Source organism: Halichoeres trimaculatus, unplaced genomic scaffold (assembly GCF_033239565.1).
Source record: "Halichoeres trimaculatus isolate MK-OKI-2021-1 unplaced genomic scaffold, fHalTri1.1 fHalTri1_scaffold_10, whole genome shotgun sequence".
NCBI classification, from domain to species: Eukaryota; Metazoa; Chordata; class Actinopteri; order Labriformes; family Labridae; genus Halichoeres; species Halichoeres trimaculatus.
In genome coordinates, this window is record NW_027437187.1 from 28,406,160 (window position 1) to 28,432,686 (window position 26,527).

Sequence of the window (26,527 nt, forward strand, 5' to 3'; positions counted from 1 at the left end):
AGGCTGACTCTTTGAGGTTTGGGTTTGGTTAACACACTTTCTGTTAAAAAATAACATCATAAACGTCTGAGGTTAAAGTTTTGGCAGTTTTATTGAAAAGTTGCCTCTGGAAACAGAAATCACACGAGTATTAAACATAGAAACCTCTGGGTTCCTTTGCATAGACACTGATCTCATATCAACCTTACATTTTAAGAAGACTTAGTACAAATTGTTATAGAAGATGATGACACAAACTTTATAAATTGTAAGAAACTCAATTTACGAAGCATCATTGACGTAATTGGAGGTCAAAAAGATACTGGATGTTGAAACTGATTGTACTGTAGTGATATCAATAAAAACTGAACAGCTTTCTTCAAATACTGCATCATGAACAGCTTCACTAGCCTTGCTGTCAAATTAATTAAATGACAAAAGTAAAAATATGAATTGCACAGAATGAGTATTCTAAATAACGCTTCATTTGCATCTTAAGTGGAAACAAAAAAACCCTAAAAAATAATGTCTATTTTGTCTGGCAGTGATGCAAGAATACTACACAAAGATTTGGTCATTAACATTTCTTTGGATGCTCAGATCTCCACCAATTCCTTTGAAAACAGTTCACAACCTTAGAGGAAAGCCCACATAAAGCAAACATTACAAACAGAAAGGCAAAATGAAAACAAAAGGCTAAGACATAACTTGGGTTGAATAAAAAAACTACTCACTTTTTAATATCACACACTTTTGCCAAGGAATACCGGCTCCTTAAAATTGCAAATCCTCCCCTTTTTAAAAGTTAACAAGAAAAAGTTCATCCTCACACAAACACAGCCTGGTACAGCAGGCCTTATAGATATTATGAAAGGGGTAAAAGATCATTTCTACTTAAAGGGATATATTGCTGGAAATATAATTATTGATGGTAAAAACAACTCTTGAAATGTACAGAGAGTACTGTAAAACTTTTACACTTCAAAGTCGTTTACAGATCTGTTCAACTTAATCGAACAGATATGTTTGACTGATTCCAGTCTCAGTTTCTCTCACATTTATAGCACACAAATGTGTTGTCTATGGATGTGACTGTTGTTATCACATGTAGCAACAAGATTTTTCAGAAGCTACATCCACTTAACAGTAAACAAGAACAAGAGGTCATCCTCTGTGCGTGTTTACAGATGGCACTCGACAGTCTCTTGTCTTCACTTTTTGCTGCGGTAGTGGGCAGCCACCACCAGGTAGCTGTCAGGTGTGAGGTCCTTGATACTGGGAGACTTGCTGCCACCCACAGGGGAAGTCTTTCCCTCCACCCGAGAGATTTGGAGCATGCGACATGGGTCGTGTTTCAGCAGGTAGCTCTCAAAAGTCTCCCAGCCTCCACCCACACGCACCATCACGTGCTTGTTGTGCAGCATCTGCAAAGAGGAACAGGATGAGTGTTACTCCTGACGTCTGTGTGCCAATGGAAAGCTCTTAATGGTTAATTCTGTCCCCTCTTCTTTCACTGACTGAAGCTGTCCAACTCAGGCAGAAGCTGAATGAACAGTTAAGCACGGCTCAGATTGATTGATAGACTGGGTGATGTCCCTGGAGGCGAGCTTGCTCCATCTCTAATTAGCTTAATGTCTTGTTGAGCAAGCTCTGAATGATTGATTCATTTCACTGTTTGATTTCTGGAATCACAAACTGAACACCAGTTACATGAGTGACTTTGTCAGTGTATACTTTAACAGACAAACACTTTGAGCAAATGCTGATTTAATCATGCCAGCATACTCACAATCACAACGCAAAACAGCTTTATGTCTATATTTGTTAAAAAACAACAACAGAGTATATCTAAAATATTTTACTCACAAACTTGATGATGTGGGTTTTGATGCCATAAACATCAATGTTTTCTCTCTATTTGTTTTGTACAATATTAGATTTTTTAAGAGTGACATTGGTAACACAAAGTGAAATTTATCAGTTTCACCAACTGCTCACATCTTTCACCATATAATTTTTTTTTGCAACATTAGTTTAATGTAAGTAGTTTAAGTGACAAACTTGATGCACTTTATGTTGTCAAGTTAAGTGTATGTATGAAACACTGCATCTGACTTTTATTATTTCAAAAACAATAAAATAGAAAAGTTGTTTTCAATCAAATAGTTAACTTTGTAGAATATAGCAATATATCACAATATTGTGATATTATTGTATCGTCATCCAAGTGTGGTGATGGGTATCGTATTGTTAAGTTCTTGCTAATACTCATCTCTACCCTTTAGTGTTCAGTGAATTGCACTGTCAAAATAAATATACATGCTAGACTTGCTGATTGATTGACACCTGTGGGTGTGTCTGTGCAGCTCACCTGGATAACTACCAAAAACAGATAAATTGCTAAAATGGACAAATTGCTCATCCAGAAAGACACCAACTGCTACCACTAGAAAAAAAGAAATCTTTTTAATTGGTGTTCCTTGATGAAAATGCAAGTAGATATATGTATTTTGTGAGAAATAATTCACTCTAAGGGAAGTTACTAGTAAACATGCTAGTTGTGGGAGGTTGGGGTGGTGGCAGGCTTACAGACGCCTTTCTTTTTATTTTTTTTCCCAGCTGCTGTGAGTGCATGAGAGTAGGGGTCCATAGCTGGAGGTCAAAAGTCTGAGGGGTACAAGCTGTGAAAACTTTGGGAGCCTCTGGCTTTGTGGTTTAGGTTGTAGGACCTAAAGAAGGGTTAGCCATCAGGGGCTCCCCTCTGCCTCTCTGTTTCTTGCTCTATCCATTGTTCTGTGCTCCCTAATCAAGGCATAAAAAGCCAAAAAATACAAGTTGGCAAAAAAAAAAAACATATATATATTTTACTCTGGACAAAGAGTTGAACACTGTGGTGTAGTTACAGCAACAGGCTCCATTTCCGAAGCTGAGCTTCCAGCATCTCAAACATATGTAACGACTGCTCAATCACTAAAAATCACAATATACACTCTGCCTACCCAAGGTGTTTCATACAGTGCTTATTCATTGTTCAATCTGCTGTATTTGCTACTAAAGGACGCCACCTGCAGCATCAGGGCACATTCCCAAGGTTGGGTACCATGGCAACGTTGGCCATTAGAATAGAGGGATGGAGGAATAAAAGGCTGTGGTATATCAGGAGCTTCGACTCACAATCCCCGGAGTGTGCACACATAAAACATGTCTGCTTCACCAATAAGCCTCATCACCCTAAACCTTATTAACGCACCATTACACCTCAACTAAACAAACTGTTAATGAAACATCTTAATCAGAAGCATTATTAAAGAGCGCATGTCAGTTCAGAGTGGAAGTGAAGGATGCTTTTCTCTTCGAAAGCAGAAACAGTAGGAGAGTGTTTCAGAGCTAGATGGCTGGATAAAAAGGGTGAACTACCTCATGATGTTGTCACCTCAGCCTGGCCAGTTATGAAGCTTCCTGCCCTCCAGCAGTCAAACATGCAACATTTATAAGCCTCTTACAAGAATCAATCACGGGGGCAGTGGAGGGCCACAGCTCCCAATCAGCAGCTCAGGGCCTGCAGGCTTTGTGACTGTAGCTTTAATGGACCTGTGTGATGCACAAGGGTTTCAATCACACTGTTTTGGGACAAGACCCACTCCTCCTCCTCTTCCTCACCCTCTGCAGCCCAGAGAAGAACAGAGGCCCTGAGGCTGAACCCTTTGCACTAACACTGCCATGTTCCTCTGCCCCCTTGGTGAGGCTACAACCACCTCATTTACTGCAGGAGCTGAGGAGGTCAGTCTCTCAGGCTGGGCTGATAATTGTTGTGGACTAGACTCACAGACTTGCTGCACGGCTCTGTTGTCCTGCACACAGAGACAGGCCGCACTGCTTTTAGGCTTTTCAGTGGTGGCAGCTGCTGGGGGGAAAAAACATCCGAGGAATTTTAATTAAAGCATCTTGACTGTGAAGAGTGCTGGCTCAGGGACAGAAGAATAGAGGTTTATTACTCAATTAAAGTCTGCTCAGATTTCAATTTTCAAATTCTTAAACTGTGACTTATACACACAAAAACACACATGGTGGTACTTCTGTCCAGTTTTGATACTGATCATTTGGTTTGCCCTCCTCTCTTTAGTAGCTCACGTGAGGTTTCTTACATATTTCTGTGACTCAGTAATTCTATTTTCATTTTTTAATTCTCTCACAGGCAGGATTGTAAAACCTCATGTGTTTTGATGTTGTTAGTCATCAGACATAGTTCCTTTAATCTGTGGGTGGGTGGGTTTCGGTCTTTTTATCATTTTTCTTTCTTTTTTCTTCCTTTCTTTTCCTTTATTTTCTTTATCATTTATTTATTTTCTTTATTATTTATTTTTATTTCTTTTCCTTTATTTTTTTTATTAATTTATTTTCGTTATTTTTTCTTTCCTTTTTCTTTCTTTCTTTTTTCTTTTCTTATTATTAATCTATTTTATGTATCATTTATTTTCATTTTTTTCTTTCTTTCTTTCTTTTCTTATGTTTTTATGTATTATTTGTTTTTAAATTTTTTTCTTTTATTTTCTTTTATTTTAAACAGTTATCTTTTTTATTCCCTTCTCATTTGAGTCATTTGTGGCTTTCACATCATCAACTTCCTGCTGTACCATTTGAAACCTTAAGACAACCTTTGTCCTCTCTTCTTTCTTTCTTTCTTTCTTTCTTTCTTTCTTTCTTTCTTTCTTTCTTTCTTTCTTTCTTTCTTTCTTTCTTTCTTTCTTCTACCATTTTTCATCTTTCAATTTTTTTCTTCCTTCACATCTTTCTCTGTTTCTCTCTCTCTTTCCATCTCTTAGCTTCCCTCCCAACTTTTTTGTCTTTCTTTTGTCTTTCCTTTCATCTTGGCTTTCCTTCGTTTTTTCTGATTTTTATTTTTTCATTTCATTTCCATATTAATCTTTTTCAAGCCTTTGAAAGACACCTTGTGATTTATTCATCATATAAATTAAATAAGTATTCCCTTTAGTGAAACGTGAGGCGGTGTGGATTTTATGGTCTGTACAGCAGACGGCATCAGAACACTGTGAGCCACTCGTCCTTGGTTGCTCAGCAACACCTTGAGACTGAAGCATTTGTTCCAAAAAAATCCATCAATTCTTTGTACATATTGAAGTTTGAGAGGTTTCCTGTGTCCTGACAAAGGAAATTAGAATTTTTTTAAATATGATTTTAAACAAAACTTTGTTCATCCAAAGCTTAAAATGATGGGTATTTGATTTTACAACTGATGTTGTAATATAAGGTGCCGACAGCAGAGGACATCCAAGAGTGAACTCTTTTCAAACATCTTCACATCCTGAGCATACCGTCAGCATGAATCACATTCTTAGAGGTGTGAATCCTGGTTGTGTGTTGCCAAGAAACCAGGATCCCAAGAGGACCAAAGCTTCTCCTCTTATCTGCGTTAGCCTCCATTTCTCCAACACTCTTTGTCCCACCGCTCACACAGAGTCCACGTTTCCTGCTGCAGATTCAACCGCAGGGCAGTGCTGGCTGATACAGTGAAATACTTTCCTTGTAATAACTGGATGATCAGACCATATGGAAATGTGTGGGAGTGATTTCATTTTATAGCTCATGAGCCACATCATGTTTGGCTGGAGAGCGACATTGTCAGAATAGCAGCAGCAGTAAATGAGAGCTCACAGCAAAGGCGGGCACTCCGGATACAATGAGTTACTTTCATCCCAAAGCCAAAGCCAAGTATCAAAACACCACCATATGCTGACAGAGAGGAGAGCGAGTTTTTAGTGCAATGTGAGACCATATTGTTTTCAATACGGACTGATTAATAAATTAAAAGAACATATGTAAATAAGCTCAGAAAAACAATAAAACTGTATCAGTTTTCTGAGATTTGTCATGTCATTATGAAAGCAAAGCAAAAAAAGATTAATTTATTTCAATCTTAAAAAACACAATACAATAGTTCTGCCTTTTTTGACCAAAAACAAACAAACCATCAGAAACAAGATAGGGGGATTAGAGTGATGAGACAATTAAAGGTATACTGAAGAACTATCCTTTTCTTACTTTTTACGAAAGCAAGTGCTACTAAGAAGTGTTTTTTTCTGACCCCATGTGCTAAAGGAAAGATGAGATTTTTATGTGAAAACACAGCTCACACACAATGTGTACCCTACTTGTTTAAAGTCCAGTTTGAAGTACTAATTTCAAGCTGTGTGATGATACTCTTCTTGCAGAACTCAAAATCTGCCTGCTACACTAAAACTCCCACTGAATGGACTGACTTTGCTAACCTTGAAAAGAAGTTTGACATTTCTGTATCCAAATGATTTTTTGGATGAATTTAAGGAAACATTGTCATAATTTGAGATGCTGGATTTCTCATTTTCAGCAAAAACCACTAAAATTGAAACCAAAAAGATGCTTGAAACATTTAATTTAGCACACAATAGAAACACAATCTTTTAAGGTTTACTCTTTTTAATCCTTTTATGACAAAATCAAAAACTTGATGTCATATGAAAATTCCTGAGACGCACCTGAATGTTCAGTACACAATCAGCAGAGGGATAAAATGTATAATTTCATCCACAGGGGGCGCTAAAATCAATACAAGCAGAAAGTGCCAGACAGGAGCTTTATATTGCACTTGTTTACCATGTTTAACAATGTGTTGGTACCAACCTGTTACTACACCTCATTAGATAATGTGTTTTTCACATTATTTGAAAAATAAACTTACTATTCAGTATTGGGGAATTTATTCACCAGGCCTCTACTGGTGACATATCAATATGATCATTATAAAACAATAAAGCAAAATAAAAAAAAAATAATAATAATGATAATAAAAAATAACTCAGGAATTAGCTTAAGATATTCATTGGAATGTTTGCTGGTAATGGATAAAAGTGTACTTAAGTGAATTTCCTGTCAAACTGGTAAAGAGGAAAAAAAAGTACAACATTAGTCTCTGGAATAAAATTAAGTATAAGTAGTATTAAATGAACTATCTCAGAAGTTTCCTTCAGTGCAGTTTATTTATTTATAGTTATAAGTCACTCTTCGCTAACCGTAAACTTCTATTATCTTATTTTATTATCTGACACTCAAAGAAACCACAACTTTATTTTGAAGGGAACAAATCTCTGTTGTGGTTTTATTAAGGAAAAGATGTGAATTCTTTTCACCATTGTTCAGAAATAAAAGCCTCTAACTTGCACCAGATGCTGCATAAATCTAAACCTTCTTGTTGTAAACTCACCCGAATAAAAAGCATCTTCTCTCCCACACGGTATCGCCCCTGCGAGTGTCTCTCCACACAGAATTTATTCAGACATCTGCAGGGTGGATCATCAGCGATGTGTCTCACCTGTGACGTACAAGGCAATAAATATAATAATACTTAAGACTCTGAAATCAAAATGAGAAACAGAGATTAAATGTTTTAACTTACAGCATCGTCCAGAAGCTTCCCTGTGCTCTTCTTGCTGGAGCTGGGTTTGGTTGTGGTAGGAGTTGGGGACGGGGAAGGAGATGAAGAGGGGGAAGGAGAGAGAGGCTGTGCTGGGGATACAGGTGATGGAGGAGGTGGAGGAGCTTCCTCCTCTTGTTCGATCTCTTTCTCTAGTTTTATGAGGCCAGGAGGCTCCACATTGTATCTGAAGCAGAGACAAAAATTGTTACTGAGAACTGTGTAAAGACAACACAAAGACGTAAACCTGATGTAAAAAAAAGTTAGGTCGTACCTCGATGCTATCCGTCCCAACTCCAAAAGACAGAGACACACTTCTCGAGGCTGCTTATGAAGAACTACAGGGGGAGATGAGTGTTAGCATTTGGTGTTTACATCAACACATTACATTTATCTGCAATGAGTGAGGATGAGTGGCTGCGTGATAGAAAGGGGCACATTACGATGAGCTCACACTCTTCATGCATTGAAATGACCGCTGCTACATTCACACCATTCCAAACACTGTAAACCTGGATAAGTTGAGTTTACTTGAAAAATGCTTGTAAACCGGTTACCTTAAAAAAAAAAAAACAACTAAGTGATGAAATATGAAACTTAAGTTACTGTAACTCAACATCTTAAGTTGTTATGATTATAATGGAAAATCATTCGACTAAATCTCTTCAATCAAATGAACCTGATGCTTGCTTGTTACAAATCAATATATTAAGAAATGTTAAAAAAATGTTGCGTCTCACTGTAAAACATAAGTTTACCTTACTCAAAACTGAAATATGTAATATCAATAAATTTGCCTTGTGAATTAAGTAAATGTAATAATGAAAAATTGAAGCTTTTCTGAAAAACTAAAATAAGTAACATTTTAAAGTACAGCTGGGTCTCATATCCACAGCGTTCCCTCCTCACTCATGGTTAAAAATACCCACAACAAAAATTAGCTCTAATTTCATAACTTTAGAAACTGTGAGTGAGGAGGGAAGGCAGTAGATATGAGACCCTGCTGTACAATGAAATATTGTTTTTCAGGGGACACCGGTTGTTTGAGCCCCACAGCACTGACTGGTGGTCTGTGCTCCATGGCACAGGGTCTTGTACCTATTGACTTTTGCAGTGTGCCTGATGGTTAATCAATTTATAAATAAATTTTTTGACTGGACTATCATGCTATTTAGGCCAATTTTGAAAATACAAAAGATATTGTTTACTTATTTTTGACGCAAAAGCCAGTCCACACCACGTAGAGCCCAAACAGCTGGTCCATGCTGTGACGCACAGACAAACAGTCCGTGTCATGTGGAGCACAGACAACCTGTGCCACTGCTGCACGTCTAGAAATATGGCAGGGTCTCATATCCACTGCTTACCCTCCTCACTCACGGTTACAAAAGGCAGTCGAAGAAACTAATGATTTTAAGTCGTGCTCACGAAAACAGTAACAAAAGTTAAATCTGCTCAGAAACAATCAGTTTCAACACTGAAAACTCAGACATTTGAGTGAATTGAACTTACTAACAAATTTTAAGTTTTTATAGCCTAATCTAGTTGAGTAATTTGAACTTTGGGGTTTACAGTGAATCCAAAATGTATGCACATCTCACACTTGGCATAGATACATGAATGTAGGTTTGAGGTGTTGACTCTAAACAAATATATGACGAGGCAGTGAGAGGGGGTGACACAGCACGCCATGCATGATAGCAAACCTGGAGTTCTTTCATCTACAGCTGAACTGTAAATCCACCAAGAGAGTATAAAGAAGAGAGAAAATGTGAGTTCAGGTTTTTCAAGTATTTCTGCAACATTTAGCACCACAAAATCTCTACATGTAAGTCAGTGTCAGCGTGAAACTTGGCCTTGAGAAATGATTTGCATAGTCAAAATTGCTTGCTGACGGCCATCCAGGCATCTGTAACATATTGCAGGAATGTATTTCTGCCACAGGCAGGGTCACATAGTGTTCATCTGACTGCCAGGATCATGTTTTTAGTTCAGGCATATCATAATTGTGAAATATTTCATTGACACAACAAACAAAAAGTCTTTTATTAGATGAGAGAGATAATAAACTGCATGTTCTGATGAGGAAGAAGGAAAAGTATCCCTTCTCTGGGCAGAGGAAAACATTTGCATAGTGTTGGCCTACTTTTCTCTCTGACACGCTTCTTTGTTTTACTTCAGATTTTCTGTGCATGTGGGCAACATTATGTTTGCTCATGTTTAAAAGTTAAGTGGAGTTGCTCTTATCTGCCCTTCTGAGGTTTGAGCAAATGTTAAAGAAGTTGACCAAACCCTGGAGATGTGAGTCCATTGAGCCTCATGGAGAAGGAGAAGCAGTCCAACCTGTCTGACACTCTACCTGCATAATCAGGCAATTCACACGAGACAGAAATCTGAATCCAACGCTGCAGCAGGACCAGTTAAAGCTAAAGTCTGACTGTGCTGTGCTTGCTCCTGACATCCTTGTTTGTCTTTGTTTTGTAGCCTTTTGGCCATGAAAGAGTGCACTCACCTAAATCCTCTGACTCAAACAGACACGTCTCTCCAACTCCAACCTTACGACACCAGGACAGGAAGTTGGCTGTGTTGTCCCGTGCAAAAAAGGAGCCAGAGGGAGCGCTCTGCCGACACGGTATCCTCCGATGAGGGATACTCTGCTTGAGACAGAAAAAGCAGCCAGGAAATCTCAGACTTTCAAAGTGACCCCAAAAATAAAATCGCACAGAAATATGAACTTTCACTTTGCAGAGACAAAACAAATCTCCACCACGGTGACTTATCCTCCCCAACTCCCTGAATTTCCCATCAAAACATAGAGTCACACATTTCTGATCTACACTGATTTCTTCCCCATCTGCTGAGTCTCTGGTTTCAGCTCAGGATCAAGGAGTTTCTCCTCACAGATCAATATGGGAGATGGCGGGTTAGGCTACTTTACCAGGCTCCTTATGATTGGGGATCAAATGACATGCTTATGGGTTTCAGCCCCCACGCAGTCTGTTTCAGGGAGATTTATGTGCCTTGCTGTGGTTTTATGCAGGATATGTGTGTCTGTGCTATGAGAAAGGTGCAATGAGCTCATGCTAAAAGTATGCAGGCTTTTGTGAGTATTATTTTTTCTTTCCAGGCCCTCTCACTTTTACTTTTTTTCTTCTTCAGTCTCTTTTGTTGTTGACTTACTTTGCATTCTTTAAGAAATAATCACAGCCACGTTACCACAGTCATTTAAATTAACAGCAAGGATGACATATTTTTATTTCTGTGGCAGCTTATTGTGTCTTATCTACAGCTTCATATGTCTCATAAATACACAGAAGGTTTAGTACTTAAAAGTTAGGAACTACTAATAAGGAAGAAATTATAAAGATTTTGATTATTGAAAGCCTGAAAAGCTTGGTTAATGTTGTCTGAGTTATAGTGCAGGCTCCTTCCTCCAGCTGGCGCTATAGCAGCAGTCAGTGTCTACTGCCATAACACTTTAGTAGTGCTAAGATCAAGCAGGAGTTTCCAGTCTTAAAATATGAATCCAGTGTAGAAATGCTTAAAACTGCAGTTCCTCAAGTGTCCACCTGAGGCGAGGGATGGGTACCTTTCACATTTAAAACGATACATTACTGATACCCGGTACCTGGAAATCTGTATCGGTACTCAACGGTACCAATTTTTGGTACTTTTGTGTGTTCATGTGGTAAAAAATTTAAATTTGATTAATAATAAATTGTAATTTTTTTCAATTTAACACAGTTATTCTTCAATATATAACCTTGTAATGCTGTGTTCATGTCCAGCATGGAAAATCACCTACTCTTCCATTCCCCCACAGTCACAGGGATGCATTTAGGTACCTACCTTTGATTTTATGTGAATCGATACCTGGTACTTTTGACAGATTTTGGTTCCTGTGAAAGCACCTAATTCAGTACCCATCCCTACCTGAGGCTGGCTCTGGAAATTTCTCTATCCATACTCACTGTCTCTACTCATGACTATGAGTTTTGCACAACTGGGGTGATTTGACTGGTGTTAGCTAACGTATGATGTGACGCCAAAGGCGAATCAACTCCACCTCTTTAGATTTTCTAAAAAAAGGTTGAGCCAGGATTTTCACTAAGGCAACAGTTGCTGATTGGTTTTAAAAAAGCATTTTAGGAACAAGTGGCTGTCTGTGACTGTGTTCATGCAGTATCAGCAGTTTTAAGCTTTAGAATAAAGATATAGTTGTACAGAGACTTTTTGAGGTCAAATCGGCTCAGAAACACCACCACTGTGATGTCAAAACAGCACAGGAATTTGGAAGATAACCTACAAGAAGGACCAAAGGCTGGTGGTACTAGCTCTGCTAATTTTAGCCACGCTCACCAAACCAACATGACATTCTACCAGTGGACCCTGTAATTTTCTGTGTATTTTAGCAAGATATTACTGCTCAATTTGACTGTTTTCAAAAAAAACCTCCTACCTTTAAGGGACTGAATCAGTTGGAATTTAAAGGTTACCAGTTGAAAACTATCACCTCAACACAACAACTTCTTCAAATACCTAAATCAAACACTTTTCTTTCTAATTTCAGTAATTCAAGTAGACCTGCCGCATTTTGGAAATAAATGTATTTACTTTGCTTAACCTAGCTCTACACCCACAAATATGCTTGCTCTATCACATAGAGTTCCATGAGAAAATGTACCTCAGAGAACAAACAGCATTTAGGACTTAGCTAAGGTTAGCTAAGCTAGCTTTCTGATGTCATATGACATCTACCAAGTTTTTGCCACATAACTTTGATACCACAGGATTCAACATGTTAATTAGCTTATTTTACAGGCACTCAAAGAAGATATTTACTGTTGGACAAAGCTAATTTTATTCATTTCTGTTTCATGCCAGGGTAACAGTACTAGCTAGCTGTAGTAAAACACTTCGTGGAGAGGTAAGTCAATGCTTCTTCTCTGGTATGACAAGATAAGCTAATGAGGTTGTACTGAGTAGCTCAGTGAGCTGAACACGTGGGAAGATGGGCAGCAACTACAAAGGGATTTATCTCTTCTGGAATCACTTAGGTCAACCTCAAGAGCCAAACAGACGTTAATAGGACTTCAAAGTAGATATAGGTTCTGTTTAAAGTGGTTTAAAATAAACAACTACAGCTCATAAAGAGCCTTCAAGCCACAGTTGTTTGACGTAAATTATGAACTTTTAATGACAGGACATGGTTCAGAGTATCGGGCATGATGAAGGTGATTAATCTTTCATGCTTTATTAAACTACACCCGTTCAATGTAAGATGTAAGTAGCTATTATACCGCAATGAATCATGCTTTTTAAAAGACCATAATGCAACTAAGTTTGATTTCAAAGCGTGTAGCTCAGGGTAAAACCACTAGACTTTTCTTTCTAGAGCTCCTGTCTGGCTCCTCTGCTCTCCACCATCAATAGGCTCCTCTATTTCAGTCTCCCATGGTCACAGACCTCAAGTGTTTCCTCACATCAGGAGATCCACCGTCATCATCACAGCGTATCTCAGTGCAAACTTTAAAAACTTGTCCTGAAGACTGAGCCAACTAAAGAATCCAACTTCCTTCCCTCTGGACAGAAACACACCCTGATCAGTGATCCCCTCTGACAGAAGCATGTAATCCCACTGAGCACCAGATGTCTGTTCAATGTGAACACAAGTATGCACTTAATATATGCCAAAATGTTTGCAAGCCAATACTTTTATGATATTCAGCACCAGAAAGTAAGGTGATTTCATCAAATTTTATTCCTTATAAATGCAGTTTGTTTGATTTCAAGGGGGTATCTCTATAGAACTGTTGAAAAGTTGAAAAAATTAACAAATCAGTCTTGGTTTGTCTTGAACCACACTGGAGAAATCAGACTTTTTTAGTGGGAGCTTTGCTGCTGATACAATCCAAAGATTTGCGCCTTAATCCATTTGTTTTTTTGAGAACTGACCCAGTTAATCACACTGCAGCCCATTACTGCTGGTTTAAATTACCGATAACAAGCCTTTAATATTTTTAAAATGATTAAACCTCCCCCCGAAGCTCATATGAAATGAACTATACCATATTCCTGCCAATTCTCACTGCAGACATGGGGCCCCATCAGCTAATGTGTTGTAGCCAACCTTATGTTTTCTTTTTTTCAGACATCTTTTTTTTTTCCTTTTTCTGGCCTGCTCCCATACCCCATCCCCCATCCTCCATCCTCCATCCCCCGTCAAACCTATTACGCATAGGTTTCTGAATTTGTGGAGCTCCCTGAAAAGTTGGATTAATGGACATTACTGAGTTGCAACCAAGAAGGAAAATCTATAACAGGGTGCAGAGAAGTATAATTCATTACCAGTAAAGTTACTTAAGTGCTTAGTTTCTTGAGTCCCTGTTAAGAATCTGATACTACTAATACTTTCACTAGTCCTTTGAGAATGAAGATCCTTTATTGATCTTATTGAAGGAAACTTAATATCCAGGTATAGCTGTTTCATGCCTCTGTGTGAGTCAATATAGCTTCAGCACGGTTGACAGTCTGGGCCCAGATTTCAAAACACAAGAGTTTCTATAGATAAACATTTTAATAATTTCAAATGCTTTTATATGTGGGATTTTTTAGCATTATTTGATGGGGATATCTGAGTTGTTTTCGATCAGATGGATGTCAGTCAAAATGCTCTATTTCTTGCCTTTTGTTGAATCTTGTCACACTGTCAATGATTTACTGAACAAAGCAAACCAAAAGTTGATCTAGGTGCATTTTAAGCCAAGATATGACTTCCCTATTATTATTTTCTCTGTATCAGATTACATCAATCCCCAGGTTTTCTGTACCTTGCTGTTTCCATGAGCAGCCAGGCCTCCATTACTCTGCCTGAACTTCTCCTGCAGTGTCTCAGCCAGCTGGCACAACAGGAAGCCGTTGTCCAAGCGATCCATGAAGCTCTCTGCAGTGATTTCCAGACCTAACCGGGGGGACACATAAAGTAAGCAGAGAGTCCAGCAATAAATCCAACATAAAAACACTCATTTTAGAATCTATATGTACTGTATAAGGACACAAAATATAATTTCCAGACCCGATGTTATTGACTCTCAGAGACTGCTTGGCTGATTGAGCTTGGCCTGAGCAGCTGGGTTTTAGCAGCGCTGCAGAATCCAAATGTGCAAATATTACTGCATGACTTGAGGGGATCTTAGGGGATTTTTTGCCTGTGTTGCATGGGGTGGCAAAGACAGGGTCACATGAAAAGTGGGCGTCAGACTGTGCGCAGCAAAGGCTCATTATCCTGCACGGTTGCAGAAATAGATTAGTGATCAACATGTGGTGTCCAGTTGACTGACTTCCAGACGACCATTCCTTCTCAGTTAGATCATCATGAAATAGGAGGTGGTGGCAGGGGGGTGTCTGTGGAAAGAACCAGGGGAGATTTTTTTAAATCCCTTCTCTGCCTCTTATAGGAGGAGGGGTCTTGGGGGTTTGACGTTTAATGAGTTCCAAATGTTGTGATTGAGCCCAGAAAAGAGAGATTGAAATCTTGAGAAATACTAAGTGAGCTCCCGTCTTATGCGCTCAAACTCTGCCTCACTCCATGAAGACCAAAACTTCCCGAGGGCTCCCAGAGAAACATCCAAACTCTAATACTCATTCCTATAAATTGCTCACAACAACAGGATGACTCATCTGCCTCCCACTGGATCATCAATATACCGCACTGGCCCCCCCACTTGAGTGTGTAAGAATGTCAGTGCCCACTTCCAGCAAACTGTCCTGACACTGTTTATTTACTGGAAACACATGGATGCTTCTGAAACACGTGTGTCAAAAGCCTGTTGTCCTTCATCCCAAAGCACGGGGGTTCAAAGTTTTAAAAATCAGCTGGGGGAAGTGCAAACAAAAAAGCACAGTCCTCCAGAGATAAGAGGAGAGTGAAGTTGCTAACAGATGCAGGAGAAGTCGGTTTCAGTGGTTTCCACCTGGAGCATGTCCAGTAAAGTAAATATGACCAATATTAATTGTATAAAACTCTGTTACACACAGAGAAAAAGAAAAAACATAAGTGGATTGCTCTCTTTATAAAGACTTTAAAAAAACATGAGGATAAAATACTTGTTAACAAATACTTTGCCTCTAGTAATCCAGTGAACAATTACTGTATTATTGATAGAAAGCCTAATCTGCTGGAGGAATCTAAAGAATTTGTGTTTTGCTAACAAACACATTATTGTGTTGCCACTAGTGCCAAAGCTAATTAAGCCGATTTGAAGCCTTCTCATGTATAACTTTAAACTTATTTACTATTAATAACTGCTTGAGTTATAAAACCTACTTTTGATGCTTTCTTTCATTATTTGCACCAAATTAAGACTTTGATTTAAACTCATGCGTCATAAATTTGTTCTGTGACAGAGTCAGTTATTTGTTATGCTATATACACCCTCACACAGAGCTTCTGCTGGTTTTCACCCTGCCTGTGAATTATCTGTGAACTCCTAATGACTCCCATTATTCACTTAAGGTGAACCTAAAGCACAATACATGACCAATGAATCTGGTTCCCAAACGCCGGGGACTTTCAGATGCACCGTAATGAGCTTCAGATTGATTCCAGCTCCCTTCACAGGTGCTTACATCAGCAATACCTGTTGGATTAATGTGGAGGACGGGGACGTTTTTGCGAAGCTGTTTGTAACAAATTTGTTTTGAATGAATCAGCAGCAGAGACTTGTATCTGTGGGCAAAGTTAATGATGTTCATGAGAATGAATAATTGACCCCAAGCAAAGGTGCGTTACTGCAATAATGTGAATCATAGTTGATAACAAAATGATGCAGTGAAAGGCTCTATTATAACACAAGCATCAACATAAATTCAAATTGGACCCAGTAAATAGAGCATATTGTGTGAAGTTTTCATTAAAAGCAAATAAAGCGCGGCAGAGACACCAGCATGGAGTCGTGGATGAATCACGTTGCATACCCAGAATATTGTTGAGCCACAGGGCAAGGTCTTCCTTCATGGGCAGCAGGCTAGCTTCGTGTCTGCTGGCCAGCCACTGATGGTACTGCTGCATGTCGGTGAGGCCAGGCCCAATAGGCTGTTTGGGGCTCAGGGAGCTGCACATGGTTCCCTACTGACAGCCTGAAGAAGAGACCAGGAGAAGGAGGGCAAGTTACAAGAAGTTGACAGGCACAGTGACTCAGTGTAGACCCTGAGAAATCAATTCTAGCCATCTCTAAGTCTGGAAACCTGGGAACCGATATTATACGGTAGCTTCTGCGTGAAGCAGTACATCAGATTTTCAACTTTCAACCTTAAAGACCCTGTGAGGACTTTAGAAATGGTCTTAAAATAGTCTCACTTATATATAGTTGATATCTTCAATATCTTCCAAGATATTGAGACATTTCTCAATATCTCAGTATCTATATCTGGGCTGGACTCTCTGGGGGAACACAAACCAATGTATAGCATGTAGATTGAAAGTCCCTATAACAACACCACAGTGACCTATCTTTTTTTCTGAAGAAAAATGATTTCTTGGATTTATTTGAAGTAACTGGAGCTGGACTGGCGAAAAGAAAAAGGATAGAAGAAGGAAAAACCGGAAATTATTAGAGCCCAGACTAAAACACTCAGCTCCCAAGAACATATCAAGGATTTACTACCATTTTATGTCACTGACACGTCTTAGATCATCAGCCTGTAGATAAAACTCATAGACTGTAAAAAAAAAAAAAATGGACGTCATCTTGTTCAGCTTTAAGTGAGGTCGCCACAAAAACCACTCCCCCTGGGTGCCTGGCTCAAGTATAGGTAAAAAAAAATCTGGCTCTCCAGTCATTCCAGATGGGCTGTGGTCAAACTTTAAAAAATTCATACACCTCGTTGAAATGTTTCTCACGTCTGATTGTGATTTGAAGATATTTTTTTGCTGCCTTGTATTGAAGTCCTCTTTTTTCTGAAAAGTTTGCTTTCATTAGTTATAAGAGGTTAAAACAAGGTTTTTTATGTTACTTAACGATGGTTGACAGCTGCCGTTCTTGTGTATTTTTTTCAGGGATTGTAAAATATGTCCGGAGGGAGAGCCAAGAAGAGATAAGACTCCTGAAAGAAAAACAATAATAATTACTTTTGTCACCTGGCTCCACTCAGATTCTCCCAGAATCCCTCGCAGTCTTTACTGCGCAGACTCTGGCTGCACAACTGCTCCCAATGGCTGCGCCTGTGATGGGGGTATTTTGGCTACAATGGTAAATGGTGGAGCCACGCTGTCCACTCTATATACAGTCTATGGTAACACTTAACAGAAAGTCTGGAACACTAAACTATGGTACAAAGTACTGAGCTTACAAAGTTTGCCTGTTGTCACGTTTCAAACAAAGCAATGTGCTCCATATCTCCAAACAAATACTGTACATTATTTCATTGCTCTGTACCCTGTAAAAAATTTCTTAACCAAAGAAAAGTGTGGTTAAAAGAAAATCTGCTTATCATTCATTTACTTCAAAACAAATGCATGTCATTGCAAGAGTCACATCCATTCAACAATGGGCACTAGTGCTCATGGGAAACTGAGTCTTTATCTCAGAAAAACCCTCACATTGTCTTTAGACAGCATCTGCTGCACTCTTTACATCGCTTGAAGCTGCTGAGTTCATTCAAAAAACTCAAGTCTGTGGTGTTTATGCCTCATTATACAAACAGGAAAACCTCCCTTCACAGAGAAAAAGCCCACAAAAGTATGAACAAGTAGCTCCTGTATATACATTTTTAATCTGACTAGGTGTAGCTTTAAAACACTCACAATATTCCTTCTAATTTTTACAAATGAATCTGCAGTAATCCTTTAAAGGAAGTTTATGCATAAAAGTATAAAACCAGTAACAACAATTCATACAAACAGATGTACAATTTTGGGCCAAATGTCCCCCCAAAAAGTAGAATAAAGAAAAAGAGACCCGAGTGCTTTTGTTCTCAACAGTAATCCTGGACAGCCTACCAGATAACGTGCAATGCTCTCACTGACCCTGACACTCAGCTCCTCTCCACCTATTCACCAGAAAAGAGACACTTTTTCACCCTCCTGACTCATACAGTGGGACTTCTATTCAGCAAACAGCGGACAGGAACAAAGAGCTCCTTCAGATCACCCTGCACTCTGTGATCCAGTTCATCATTGAGCCTGAATCAATCCAGTCCAGTCCTCACTGCAGCGGCTTTTATTCCTCTGCCTGATGGAGAATCTGTGTGACATCAATACCAGGAGTAGACTTTCAACTGCTACTTATGAGCTGATTTCTCACAGCAGTATTGTGCTAATGTTTGCCAAGTGTTCACTCAGTGAGCTTTACTGTTAGAGTGTTCACATTCAGTGTCACTGTATTAGTTGATTTGCTGCCAAGACAAGTGAGTAATGACAAAACAACTGGGCACCAGATGTAGGCATGAGCGGACAACACAGCAGTTAGTATTCACAGCCTTTAAAAGAGGAGCTGTGGTGATAACACTACACAATACACACTGACATCATGGGAAAACAAATGTGTGTGATGCTGAAATAAATACCGTTATCTGTCATTGTATCAGAGTCCCTTGGCAGATGGCAGTCCACCAGTAAGTCTGGTCACACCGGAGGTTTCTGCCTTCAAAACATACGTTTCTACCTTCGTACTGATGCTACATTCTTGCTTGTGAGTGAACACATTAAACAAAGTCCCACAGAACATCAGCTGCTTTTACCATCAACTCCTATCAGCTGACAGCTCAGCTGATTACAGCTACACATCCAACTCGCAAATAACTAAATGAGATTGTGCTTAAACTGATTTGGCCTGCTCACTCTTGGTGCTTCACCAACAAACATCTTTGAAACCCAGCTCCATCCCAGCTCCAACCCAGCTCCTCCTTTTATGTCTGATTTTACCAGTGCTGTATGTATCGTCAATGATCTGTACCCCAGGGTCTTTGCTGCTGCTCTCCCCGCCATGGCTTTTCATGTTAGCGTATGAGAGGGGTTGGGAGAAAAAATTAAAAAATCGATATATCAGGATTTTTTTGTTAGACAATATCAAAATCTGGATTCTTAATCAAAAAACATTGTTTTTTTCGAATTCAAATTCTTTATTTCAGTCTTTGTTCATAAACTGTATTGGAAAAAAAAGTTACCTCTTTTCTCCAGCAGAGGGAGAAATGTTTCTCTCTGATTCACGTGATGTGCATATTATGTCTGTAGACATTATCATCATCATTTAACTTTTTCCCATGTTCTGTTGCTAAAAAATACAAACTGAAAATAGCAAAAATCATATATTTCGAAGAATCACAACTTCAACCGAATTGGTTCAGCACCCCAAAAATCGTAATGGAATCGAATCGCTAGAATAGCATATCGTCCCAGCTTGAAAACATAACTTATTTCATGTGAAAAATTAGTCATTTCTGTGAAAGTTGCCCTGACTGAATGAGCAGAGCAGGTTTTCAAAGTACTTTGCTTTAAGTTCTTTTTAAAGTCAACCACAAAGCTCCTGACATCTTTATTTTTTATTGTTACAGATGTCTCCATGACTCACAAGACGGAGGTTTTAGATTCATCCAAAAAGATTGCCTTCATTTTACTGTATTATAACTGTCATAAAAAGTTTTGCCTCTAGCTCTTCAAAGCTGAAACCTCCACCTTCCCAACAGGAGGAAAAAGCATCAGGATATTTGATGCAAATCAAACGAAGGATTTATTCAAACAAGGAAGCGGAGCTGTGGGGAAACAATTGTTTCATAGTCTGAGAGTGCTGAAAAATTTCCTCTGAATACTGAGTGAGTGTATCACAATGTGAGGAATCTGACCTTTAAAGCTGAGGAACATTTCGAGGTCCCTGTGGAGTCGGCTGTAACCATATCTCACTGAGGTGCAACACTGGACATCAGGACCTTGATGTCCAACCAAGGCCATCTTATCTCCCAGAAGACAAGAGCTCCTGGCTGAGCTCCACACTAAACTGTAGAGCTCAGCACTCACACACAGGTGCTACATTCCCACATCCACTGTGGTGAAGGTTGACGGACAGAACAAGGGCACTGGGACAACTTCAGATGTCTAACAAGACGAGACGAGACTCATTCATACACGAACATTCACTGGTTTGGTGCTGAAGTTAAAGGAAAAAAAAGCCATTTGGAAATCCTAATGTATTCACTTTGACATGAAACATCAAATCTTTTAACTCTTAAGTAGCCAAAAATTAACCTTTGTTTTCTCCCGAATTTTGGGTTGACATGTGCCAAAAATGAAACAACGCATTTCCAATAGTAAAGACTTGTTAGAGCTTTTCATCTTTTTCCCTGGAAAAAAAAAATCACAGATAAACAACCAGTTATTGTTAAACATACTTGGATCCTCTCACCAAACTGTAGCCTGACCTTTGAACTGCACAGACAAAAACACAGCCAGCAGCAGCTGTCTGCTCATCATTATAGACTGTCATTTCCAGAATCTGAATGCAGCCTCTTATGGAAGCAGGAAACGATAACTATGTTTTCCCCAAGATATTCAAACATAGAGCAATATGCAAATATATATATATATATCCTCACGCACAAAAAGCCATGTGACTTCAGGGAAGCTGTCATAACCTGCCACGGTTAGCTGCAGTAGCTCCAGGAAAAAGGGCATATGGATGGGAACTTGTCTTGCTGAATCACATCAATTAGCAAAATACAAGAGCAGCTCTGTCCTCCAAACCCTCACAGCCCCTTCATGCTTTTCTCATTTATGATAGCAAACTTATCTAGGAGCAGGCTTGTGCAGTCAATTGAAGGAAGTCAACATGTTTTCACTGCGAAATGTGCTGTGAGGGAGTGTAGCATACAGGTATCACATTGTGTCGGCTGTGTGGTCTGTGGAGTTTCCAGGAGGATGATTTAAGGACATTATTGCTCTGCACGATCTCATATTTAACAATGGAAGGTGTACAATCACCCTGCAGTACAGTGTGTTTCTATATTCAAAATATCATGTTACACATTACAACAAACCTGCTCCTGTGTCAGTTAGTATACCTCATTGAGTGTCATAAATCCTCAGCTGTGATCCTGCACTGATTTACTTTTGATTTACTCATCAAATTACCATTAAAATCACATGAAAAGCAAACTTTTAGACAAACAACATGTCAGGAAAACCTAAAGAGTCAGATTCCAAGTGAAGAATGTTATAAATTAGTTTAAGACAGTGCAGTATTAGTCTTTTAAACCACTCAGCAGCATATTTGTTTTACTGGCGTAATAAGATTTTAAGGCAGTCTCCTCCTCTGCAACTTTCACAAATAAAAACAACCACAACAGACAACTCTGGAAATAGGATCAGGGGAGGACGCCTGACTGAAATCCAGCAGAGCAGTCACTAATTAAAACCAATGCAAAGACTAAAATGAGGATCTGTCAGAATTATGATACAAGATGCCCTGAAATACACCTGAGAGATATGAAAAGGCAAACTAACAGCTTTTCTGAGTGAAAACAAAAATGAGACAACTTCCAAATAAGCTACAAACTGTAATATCAAAACTCAAAGGCTATCTTGGGAGTTTAAAGTACACCCAAGAACAGAGTAAACAGAGAGACATTAAAAACTGGCAGTAATTCGGCAGAAAAAAATCTAGCATGAGACCAAAATAAGGCTCCTTGTTTGTGCTCACCCTGAGGGTTCAGCTCGCTGGTTGTGCACCTTCCTCTCTCTCGTCCTGTGAGCTGCTGGATCCCAGTTTTCATGCTTTACAGAGCTGTGCACCGACCCACAGGTTAGGCTCCAAAACACTGAGCTGGTTCGGGCTGGGGAGGTCTTTCTGACTGCGCGTTTGCACAACGATCTAACCGCGCACACACACATATGTATGTTCACACAGCACGCTGCTGCTGTTGCTGATGGGAGGGAAGTTTGATCCCGCTGGCACTGCCTCCCTTCTCTCCCTGCTTTGTGCGGGTCCATGATGACATTTCTGGACTTAATTAAGAAGGTCAACCTGAGAAATTCAATCCATCGACACACAATTGACTTTTTTTCTTCTTTTCTCTTAAACATTTTTGTGCGTGTGTGCTAATCCCAGACTGTGTCAAATCTATTACAATTTTTTCCAAGGGTAAAATCCAAGGTTAAAATTAAATGAGAACTTTTTAAGTTGTAGCCACATGATAGGAACTTCAATGAAAAGATATGATGAAAAGATATGTTGTCAGAAATGCATAGATTTTTCTAAAAACGTGCTTGGGCAGGGCTTTATGTCTACAATAGTTTCAATCATATTTTGTAGAGAATTTACATTTAAAGTTTTGTGGGTAAAAATGCTGGAGTGCTGTGATAGTTTGTCAAGTTTTGTCTCCTTTCTGTAAATTTTGTCAACAAATCCCTCATTGGCTTTTATTTTGAAGGACAAAAAAAAGTTGTTGAGCGCAGAGAAAGCTCGCAATCATTGGCGCATGCGCCTGGGAGAAAGCGGAACCGCCAAGCAGTCTGACCAAAGAATGGGGTTGACAAGTGAGTACGGAGGCTAAGATGCATATATTTATTCCTTACAGACGTTTAAAAGGTGTCGCGCCCACTTTTACACGTAATTCGTGACGCTACGTGTTTTTGAAACAATACTTGTGATTTTCTTCTGAAATGTGCCACCGGAAGTCACGTTTTACAGTTTGTTTATCAGGCGCTGTTTGCAATTTAGCTTCTTGCTAACCCGCTAACTAGTCGCTAGTTATCATACGTTCAAGCGATGACCAGTGGAGGACCATTCGGGTAATACTTGAGTCTTCCCTCCGCAGTGAGTCACCAGCGGCTCTCTGGGGCTGGACTATGAACGCAGAGAGCGCCACATGGAGGCGGTGCTGAAAAACTTAGCGAGCACGGTGGAGCTGCTAGCTGTAGCTGCTCACAGCTGTGTGGTGGAGCAGTGGGACAAACAAACTCTGACCCGAGCTTTCCACTGGGCACGCTACTGTGAAAACCTCTTTTCCAGGTTTCACAATAACTCTGCGATCAGGAGGATTATGGAAAAGCAGTTGCAGCTCACAAGTCAAAGTTTGGGAGCAACTTTCCCCGTATACACAGAAATCTCCTTCTCGGATCTCTCCCAGTGTCAGCACCTGTTGCTTATTGGGCTGTTGAGCAACCCTGATCTGCCAGTCTCCATCATCAAGATACTCTTTGACACTGAGAGTTATATAGAAACCAATCAGAGTGAGTATCCTGATGTTACCGGTGTCTGCAACCAAATCATTCAATACAAATCAGCCTGCAAAGTCCTGAGTCCTTTCACAGACCTGTCAGCTGTGGGTGCTGATGCTGAAGTGCAGGGGGTGATGCTGATGGAGAGGCTGGGTGCTCTTCTGAGCCAAGGAAGTGATGCATGCAGGGCAGAGTGCTTTTTAGACTCTGTCCTCCAAGGACGTGAAGGAGAAGCTGAACACTTCTGTCTGGTCATCGCTGCAGCTTTGCTGACCACAAAAAACTCTGCGACACAAGCTGCTGCACAGGATTTTCTCTTGGACTGGCTGCAGAAAAAACACAGACTGCTGCAGCACCTGTGTTCCTCCCTGCCTTCCAAACTTCTTACTGACCTGGCTAAAGAACACCTGACATTTAAAGACTCATACTGTAAAGTGCTGAAGAAGTGGGCCTCTGATATGGAGTACAGCATAAATGACGGCAAATGGGTTCAAAACAGCACAACTCCATCTGTTTCCTTCCAAAAACTGACAGAGCATTTTTTGGCTTTGTTCACAGCCTGTCCCCCCTTGAAGGAGGTTGTGGAAAAAGAACTAAATGCTTTAAAAATGTCTGATGGAGACTTTGATGTCAGAGGCCTCAGTGTTTGGGGAGACCTTCTGTTAACATTTAACAGCTGACTGTCAGACTGTTTATTTTTATAGCTGAATTGGTTACATATTTATGTCTGGATGCAGTGTTTGTTGAGATCTGAGTGTGAGTGTTTTGAATATTTTGACATGTCTACTTAATATTTAATATTTGCACAATGCCAAATAAACTATATTTTGGTAGCAAGTGCTTTCTCAGACATCATTCTTTACTTCCTCTGACAGTTTCAATCTTCATTTTGCCAGTTTTATTTTCTTCATTTGGAAAAGGTCAAGTATTGTAAGTGGAGATATAAAAGCAATAAAAAGATATTTGTAAAATAACTGTGGTGTCCTTGGATAAACCAAAAGTTAAGTTTTTGTCAGAAATACAAACAAGCATTCAACAAGAAACACTTGTTTTTAATAAAACATGACCTTAGGTTCAGCTTAAACTCTTGAATGTAGTTCAGTCCTTCATTGTAAATTGCTCTGTCATCGAAATTGTTTATGCTTTATGCTTTTTTTTTATTTCTGCTCGTGAAATACAATTTTGCACAAACAGAGAATAAGAAAATAAATGACATGAACGAACAGGATGTAAAGTATCTTTAAAATTAGTAACTGATGACGTCCCTACTTAAAAAAATGTTTTTCTCAGTAGAAACATTTATGTTTAATCTGATCATCTTGTTATGAAGGGAAGAGAGATGAATTTGTGTAATTTGGTATAATTCACTGGGTTTGGACAGATGGTAGCATCACATGCTGCCTTGTAATGAGAAGCAGCACATGACTTGACTGAATTAAAGGGGAAGTAATTGTTCAGCATTGAAGAGTGTACATGTTATAGATTGGTCTCTGGGGATTTTGGTCTTCATAAATTAATTTTACTGCTAAATGATAAGAGATCTGCAGTTTTAAATCATGATTTAGCTTTTTCATAATTCAAAAATCATTCTGGATTTGAAAATGTAGTATTTTTTTGTGAAGCAGCTGTGCAGAAAGCACGTTACACAAAGGAAACTAAAGCATTGTCTGATCTAATTTTCTAACACCTCACACCTAAAATTATTTCTCACACACCATCTGTCAGTGTTGCCTTTTCACTAGAAAGCTGCGCTCGGTCTGAGTCCAGACATTTTGATTGGCTCCGTGCCAGTCATGTGACCGAACTGCCAATTCACACATCCCAGCACTCGCCCATGTGTCAGAGCAGAGCACCTCTGCGGCGAGGGATCGGTTAGTCAGATCAGGCGTCTTCAATCAAAGGCTGCACAATGGCTGGTATGTGTGACACATCTCTGGCAGACAGCGGATTAGAGACCCGTCCACTGTGTGCGGGGAAACACCAACATGACCACGGCTCGTTTAACACGCCGTGAAAGCAATCCACATAGAGACAGACACGGGTCAGTGAGTAAAGGGCATCATGAACACAACCAATTTATTTCCACCAGTGAGGAACATATGCATCTGGTTGGATGGAAACCAGCAATGATTAAAGGGTTCTGTGCTAGAAACACATGCAGAGTCACTTTCTGCAGTTTTCTCCCTGTTAATATACATCACACCTGAGTCAGCTGTGTTTATAAGACAACATTAGGAAGCTAAAATAATGATTCAGGATGGCATTACTTCAGTTTCTTCAGCTAGATAATGAAGGTTTTCATCCTCGACTACGTGTTACCAAGCAGCACGTTTTCATTTAGCCTCTGGGACTGAGCTCTGGCAGATTTTTTTTTTTTTTTTCATTTATAGATTTTGTGTTTCTCACTCTCCTTCACAGCCTTACACATTGCTGGCAGAGAGTGTAAGCAGCCATGGTGATGATTCATACCGTCTGACTCCGAATGAGAAGAATGTAAGAAAAGCAACACTGCAGTATGGTTCTGTGGTGATATCTATCTGTAGCAAATGAACATTTTTTTTAATCTAGTATTTAATAAATCTGCTCAAATCTGACAGGGAATACTCCAGAAGAAAGACCCTTTTTATGCCAAACAATCAGTTATCTTAAATTCAGGATCTGGTCCAGCCCTCAGCATCCAGTTATATTGGATAATGAAGGTAAATTACACCTTTCTCTTCAGCTGGGAGGTAAAATTACAGGGTTGAGCTGAAAAACCTCATTATCAACAACCAGCTCAGGTTAAGTGTGATATGTTCAGTTGAAGGTGTGAAGGTGCTGTGTGCTTCTTGGGTGGCACTGGAGTGCAAAATGCAAATACAATTTTTGCT

The 26,527-nt window shown here is 39.4% G+C and overlaps 2 protein-coding genes across 3 annotated transcripts; one reads left to right on the top strand and one right to left on the bottom strand.

Annotated features, from left to right (window-relative positions):
• Positions 1-88: 88 nt before the first annotated feature.
• Positions 89-22,396, bottom strand: gas2a (growth arrest-specific 2a). Of its 2 annotated transcripts, none has more exons than XM_074678365.1 (8): positions 22,138-22,396; positions 16,424-16,585; positions 14,278-14,408; positions 9,960-10,101; positions 7,722-7,785; positions 7,430-7,634; positions 7,238-7,345; positions 89-1,403 (listed from the first exon to the last, which is right to left on the bottom strand). In XM_074678365.1, the coding sequence occupies exons 2-8, from the start codon at positions 16,566-16,568 to the stop codon at positions 1,191-1,193; spliced, it is 1,008 nt and encodes a 335-aa protein (XP_074534466.1). In that variant the 5' UTR covers positions 16,569-16,585; positions 22,138-22,396; the 3' UTR covers positions 89-1,190. The 2 variants fall into 2 exon arrangements, with proteins under 2 accessions (XP_074534466.1, XP_074534465.1); XM_074678364.1 differs by having other exon boundaries at positions 9,960-10,104.
• A 498-nt stretch (positions 22,397-22,894) lies between these two features.
• On the top strand, positions 22,895-24,511 carry fancf (FA complementation group F). The gene is made up of 2 exons (XM_074678363.1): positions 22,895-22,973; positions 23,255-24,511. The coding sequence occupies exon 2, from the start codon at positions 23,306-23,308 to the stop codon at positions 24,335-24,337; it is 1,032 nt and encodes a 343-aa protein (XP_074534464.1). The 5' UTR covers positions 22,895-22,973; positions 23,255-23,305; the 3' UTR covers positions 24,338-24,511.
• The last annotated feature ends 2,016 nt before the right edge of the window (positions 24,512-26,527 follow it).

Excerpts from the sequence above, each read along its gene's own strand:
- gas2a (XM_074678364.1), bottom strand. The coding sequence starts at position 16,568 with ATGTGCAGCTCCCTGAGCCCCAAACAGCCTATTGGGCCTGGCCTCACC. Across the intron at positions 10,105-14,277 it reads CTGCTCATGGAAACAGCAAG|CAGAGTATCCCTCATCGGAG; the intron begins GTACAGAAAACC and ends TTCTGTCTCAAG. Across the intron at positions 1,404-7,237 it reads AGAAGATGCTTTTTATTCGG|ATGCTGCACAACAAGCACGT; the intron begins GTGAGTTTACAA and ends TCCTCTTTGCAG.
- fancf (XM_074678363.1), top strand. The coding sequence starts at position 23,306 with ATGGAGGCGGTGCTGAAAAACTTAGCGAGCACGGTGGAGCTGCTAGCT.